The sequence below is a fragment of the Sprattus sprattus genome (genome assembly GCF_963457725.1).
Source record: "Sprattus sprattus genome assembly, chromosome: 17".
Lineage (NCBI taxonomy): Eukaryota > Metazoa > Chordata > Actinopteri > Clupeiformes > Clupeidae > Sprattus > Sprattus sprattus.
In genome coordinates this window covers 27060419-27066793 of record NC_137915.1, presented here as the reverse complement: position 1 = coordinate 27066793, position 6375 = coordinate 27060419, and the positions used below count along the sequence as shown (strand labels likewise).

General features: G+C 42.3%; 1 protein-coding gene across 1 annotated transcript in view; it reads left to right on the top strand.

The window, feature by feature from the left end:
- Positions 1-2225: 2225 nt before the first annotated feature.
- sugct (succinyl-CoA:glutarate-CoA transferase) overlaps positions 2226-6375 on the top strand; it is a gene marked incomplete at both ends in the record, with an annotated part of 86263 nt that continues 82113 nt past the window's right edge. Inside the window, one exon of the mRNA XM_080854850.1 lies at positions 2226-2376. Coding sequence (XP_080710976.1) covers positions 2226-2376 — 151 coding nt within the window. The remainder of the gene's footprint in view (positions 2377-6375) is intronic.

Genomic DNA, 6375 nt, shown 5'->3' with positions numbered 1-6375 from the left:
CAGACGTGTCAAACAAGCGCAAGCTGCCAGGAGCTGCGGTTTATCTGGATAAAAATCACGATAACCTTTTACATTTCGCAACCAATTTCATGGAGTATTCAAGGGTTTATGCTCTACGTGAAGTGTGTGAAAAGATTTGCCTCTACGTTACTCTGGCGTCAGAGAGCTCCCGAAACAATATGGCGGCGACGCGTTTCGCCGAGGCAACGGGCTGAAGCATTGGAGGCGGCGTCTACCTATATGATGTCTATGCTGTGACTAGCCCATGCCGGATGTGATAACCGTAGCTAAAGCTAACTGCCTTGATTCTACCCTGTTATTAGCCTACACTGGGTGTGCTAACAGTAGCTAAGCTAACTGCCCTGTCTCTATCCTGTGATTAGCCTACACTGGATATGCTAACAGTAGCTAAGCTAACTGCCCTGTCTCTACACGGTGATTGACCTACACTGGAGGTGCTAACCGTAGCTGAGCTAACTGCCCTGTCTCTATCCTGTGATTAGCCTACACTGGATGTGCTAACCGTAGCTGAGCTAACTGCCCTGTCTCTACACGGTGATTGACCTACACTGGAGGTGCTAACCGTGGCTGAGCTAACTGCCCTGTCTCTATCCTGTGATTAGCCTACACTGGATGTGCTAACCGTGGCTGAGCTAACTGCCCTGTCTCTACACTGTGATTTGACCTACACTGGATGTGCTAACCGTAGCTGAGCTGATGCCCTGCCGACTACACTACCCCTCTAGCATTTCCCTGAGGTACATAGCTGTTGCCTGCCTGTCTACCGTGTGCTGCCTCCTTGATGCCGTAGCCCGACATTGGACCTGCTGCCCCGTCTGCCAGTGCTCCCGGACCAGTGGCCTGCTTAAACGTGTGGACTTGATGCGAGTGATTCACCCAAGCCTTTTGTGACGTGTGTTGTGTGTGGTGACGAGTTTACTTATTGTGTGCTCCACGGTTGCAGTGTGTGCTTCCCCCCCCCTTCTGTCTACAGGCCCGGTCCACGGGGTGGTGACAGACATAGCCGCAGCCAGCCAAAGTGCCGGGAGCCTACGGTAATTCCCTGCCACAGCCCGGAGGACACGCAGCCCCCATCGAGTGGGGGAGCGTGGGAGACCATCTCGCGACGCAGAACAGCTCAGCTCCACGTTGCCCCGGGTCAACCAACTGTACAAAGACTGCCCTTATTAGAAACTCCTTGCTCCTGCTTTTATTCTTGGACATTAAAATAAATTAGTTTTTAACTGGATCCTCTGACCCTTATTGCCGGGTATTGCTCCTTGGGAGAGAAGGGAAAACGGTGGTTGGGCTAACGCCGCCACCTGGTCACATAATCTTGCATATTTATGGTGGGGGATATGTTTTGTGAACGGTGTTAGGCCTACCTGTGTTTATCAATCGGTAGCCTCGATATTCAGAAGGTGTTGTATCTTTCGCAGGGCAAAGGTAGCCTAATGCTATGATTATTACCATGCTGTCTGTGATAACATTCTGGATTCTTTTGAGTTGAGGAAATTAAATGTCTATTTTCCAGCAAAGGAAGCCTGGTCTGTGCGTCTACAGGAAGGAATTAGACTGATTAAGTGTGCATTTATTTGAATTAATACAGAACTGACTGATGGGGATTCCCACCTGTTGCATAGAGCGCTCCAATATCTTTGATTATGACCCAGAGGCGTCCCACCATCGATCGCGAAAACGTACTGTAGTGTCTTCATCAGTGATAAACAAGTTGTTACTCAATTTACAGATTGTGATTGGGACGTTTACATGCTCAATAGATCCTAATGTGGATATCATATTCAATTCGCAAACACTTATCAGTTATGATGTCCGTTTTCATACTTATGAGTCACCACCTGCCCATTAAACAATAACGTTTATAGGCTACGTGTAGCTATTTGTTTTGTCTTTGTGAGAATGAGTAAGATCTTTAATAAGAGTCTCACTCATATGCGACCGCTGTGCAATTCAGCGCGCTTCATTCACAAAGTGGTATATAGTAGGCCAAGATCTTTAAGAGTCTCAACAACGTATATGATATGTCTTATATGCGACCGTCTCTGTGCAATTCAGATCGCGTCCTAGGTGAAGCGCGCTTCATTCACAAAGTGGCGACTCTCGCCCACGCGAATTGTGCCTGATCGCGTCCCGGACCTTAGCTCCTCCAAGAGCGTGCGTGGTGTCTGCATCACAAAGCAACAGGCTTGCCTGCCTACATTTACATGTCCTACCACAACAGTTGGATTTCTTTGAACAAGATGCCTGGTAACATGTTGAGTGTTGTTCCACGGCTTAGAAGAATACAGTTGATCTCTCCGCGCATCCAGATGAGTCGACTAAAGTTCACAACAACTATCGGCAATCAGCCACAAGGTAGGCTATTTATCCTGCCAGGTCGCCGTATTAACCGTCTCTGGTCATTCTGTTTTGAACCAGGGGCATTGCGTTGGCTTCTACATTGTAAGATGAATATTCGAGTCATTTATATGTTTCCCTGTTGGTTGTGAAATACAAAACATGACGTCTTGGTTTGTGGAATCTACTGTTAAGGTTATGTAGTGTCCATGCACGTTAGCCTTCCTCGTTGTCTCCTGGCATCTGATGTATCTGTTTGTATGCCTCCGTCCTCGGCAATCGTTTGAAGTCAGAACAGTCCAGAAAATATCCGGGGCATGTCATGTCTTTAAATGCTCCAGAGGAACGAGAAGGGACGGATGTGAAACTTTGGGGGCTACTGTAGGTTTATCGTGCATTGAGGCAGTTCCCATTTCGGAACGTCCCACTTCCGAGTTGAGAGCATAGTTACAAGCAGACAACTGTATGGGAGCGGAAGCTTGTAGTTTTTAGTGTTAGTGGGGGCATGCAACTTGTTAGAGTACATCATATAACTTGTCGCGTTTGTTGTGCTTTGTTTGCCAGGTGTGGGTTACAGACAGTCTGTGGATGTTGCTACGGTTCCCTGGTGTGCCTCTCTCTTAACCTGAGGGAGAAAAGAAATACAATAATTAATTGAGCAAACATTACAAAAATGCCAATCTGTACCATACCAAAAACACATTGTCACTGAAACTGAGAAATTGATGTTATGGTCTGCACAAGTGACTTGATGATGTGGAGTTTGAACAAACAGTTTTGAGAATTTTTGCTTCTGATCTGAGGCATGTACCAAAGCGACTGAGAACTGTAAAAACAAGTATTTACCTTTACGTTTGAATAAAAAATAATGCCAATTTAAGTGCCAGTTGCAAAATGCATTGTCATATTGCATGTACAATTTGTACACTGAGTTGACAGTTGCAAAATGCAATTTAATTAGAGTACAGAGGTCCAACAACCATGATGATACTGTTACATAATTTCATTTCTGAAGACTTCATGCTGTTGTCACACTGACTGTCCACCAAAATGTAGCTCTAGCTAGCTAAATTCTAGCTCACCATTAACAGTTAAAGTAATGTACCGATTGAACCTTAGGGCTAGGATTAGCAATTTTACCTTAAAATAACAGCTTAAAAAAAATGGGGCGCTACAATGACGTTTAATATGGAGAAAGGCCTCTGTGCCTGTGCCATACCAGGGTCTGTAGGCATATTCGCCTTATTCCCCTCGCAGCCATTTTGAAAACGAAAACGAGGCTTAGCTGGGTAAACCCGACCAGATGCCATTCTCTACTAGGCCTATATGAAGAGTAATGATGGATGGAGAATGGACCACAATTCTTCTGTCCTTGCCCCCTATAACCGCGGTATAAATAGATTATTTGTTGCAACTCACCGTCAGCATCATGTTTATTTACTACTAATATAAAATGTACCAAACATGGAATGTGTGTGCCAAAATACTGTAGAAGCTCAGAACGTGAGCAACTTTTGAACAGCCTCTGAACGTAAGGAACTCAAATACCTTAAAGTAACAGTATTTAGCAATTGTACTTAAGGGTAAGGATTGGCAATCTAACCTTAAAATAACAGCTTTAATGCACTACAATGACGTTTAATATGGAGAATGGGCTCTGTGCTATTGCCATACCAGAGTCCGTAGGCATATTACTGCGCTATGTATGTTTGCCTTAAGACTCCCAGTTACTGGCCATTCTGCAACTACGGGCACTTTCAAGTCCCCAGGATGAAAATGAACCCCCGTTTTTTTTTTTTTTACTGAAATGTATGTGCAATGGTATGATACACTTTGCCAAAAAAAAATATTCCCCAAAAAAATGTGATTTTCTAACATGTCCAAGTCATTTAATACGTCAAAACACCCCTTTTTGGGGTGTCCCTGGACAATAAAAATCCATGGCTAAACATTTTAAAAGGGCTTATTCAATAAAAAAAAAATATTCAAAAAATGTATTGTATTTAAGAAAAATATACTTTTAATCATACTAAAGTTCTTTTTTACCTTTCAACATTATTCATAAGATTTTTTAATTAAATGCACCTGTCCCTTACTTTTGAGTCCTTACCGCAACACCGAAATACCATAGAACAACATATTTCCCCAAGCCAAACAAATCTAGTTTCCATGGAAACAGAAGACTTCAGGAGACCACATTGGGCACATGGTTTGACTTCCAAAAATCTGTGTCCCAAATTTTGGAGAAATCAAGGTAAATATCATAACTCCCTATGTAGCACTTATTGTGTGTCCTTACCGGGCAGCCTAGTAATTCTGTATTTTGCATAACATTTTTAAAATATATTCATATTAAAATGTAACTAGTGTTTATCAGTTTGGGTGAGAAATAGCTAACAGAGCAGACCTTGCTAGGGGTAATTTTTCTGCAATATTAGCTTAAATGTCCTTACCACAGCATGTCCTTACCGCAGCACTTTGCAGTACTTCTACCAGGGACTCTACTTTTAGGATGCTTAGATTAAATATGTTTTAATTTTTGATGAAACTACAGCCGCGGAAAAAATTAAGAGACCACTTCAAAATTATCAGTTTCTCTGGTTTTACTATTTATTGGTATGTGTTAAAGTAAAATGTACATTTTTGTTTTATTCTATAACCTACTGGCAACATTCCTACCAAATTTCAAATACAAATATTTTCATTTAGATCATTTATTTGCAGAAAAATGACAATTGGTCAAAATAGCAAAAAAGATGCAGTGTCTTCAGATCTCGAATAATGCAAAGAAGACAAGCTCATATTCATTTTTAAACTACACAATACTAATGCTTTAACTTAGGAAGAGTTCAGAAATCAATATTTGGTGGAATAACCTTGATTTAAAATCACAACTTTCATGTGTCTTGGCATGCTCTCCACCAGTCTTTCACATTGCCGTTGGGTGACTTTATGCTACTCTTGGCGCAAGAATTCAAGCAGCTCGGCTTCTTTTCATGGCTTGTGACCATCCATCTTCCTCTTGATCACATTTCAGAGTTTTTTTTATGGGATTCAGGCATGCACGGCGGCAGGATTTTTTCTCTCCCGGTGCTAAGGGGGGGCTTGACCGATACGTGGGGTAGCTAAGAAAATAATTTATTTTCATGACGTCACTTACTTTATTAAGAGGTTCTTGTTTTTTTTTCCAATAAAATGTAATACAAGCGGCAATGGCGGAAATGTTTCACGTGCGTGCAAAGGTGACATTCAGCTCCGGACAGCGACCATGCGCCTGCCCATAACCAGACAATACATCCAACATGCAACAAGTATTTATTCCATATGCATAATAAATGAAAACAAACAACTATGCATTGACTATATTGTCTCGGATCACAACATCATAACTTACATTAATAGTAAAACTCCAAAGCTACAAAGTGCAGCCGCAACGAGAAGTGCGAACAGCTTGTTTGAATGATTCCAAAAAAAAAAAAAAAAAAAAAATCACCAGAGTTGTTTTACAGTAGGACAATGCGTCTGTTGCTGTAGTTAAGCGCAAATGAGTCCATGATCTTCTGGATCTTCTGGACATCCAGAATCGTATTACGCTCTGAAGTTCTGCATAAAACAAAGACGTATCGACAATCGACTGGAACTTCAGCGACGAACTTTTTTTTGGTAGGTTAGCAGGACTCCTTCTTATTTATGAGCTAAAGATTGTGTAGATGCCAGACAGTGGAACGGGTTGAAACGAAAACAGTGTTCACCTTATGGCCTACTCCCCCCTCTTGTCCCCTCTCTCTCTCTCACACACACAGCACAGGGTAAACGGAGTACAGGCGCAGTACAAACATGCAAGCATGGATTGTATTGGAACAGAATGCTTACGTTACGTATGAACCTTTATAGTTTTTCTCAGTCGCTTTGGTACATTTCTCAAATCATCCTCGACATTTGCAAAACAGTGCTTAAATGCTAGAGGGGCTTAACTGGGGCTTCACATTTTTTTTGCCGGGGCTATAGCACCCCTTA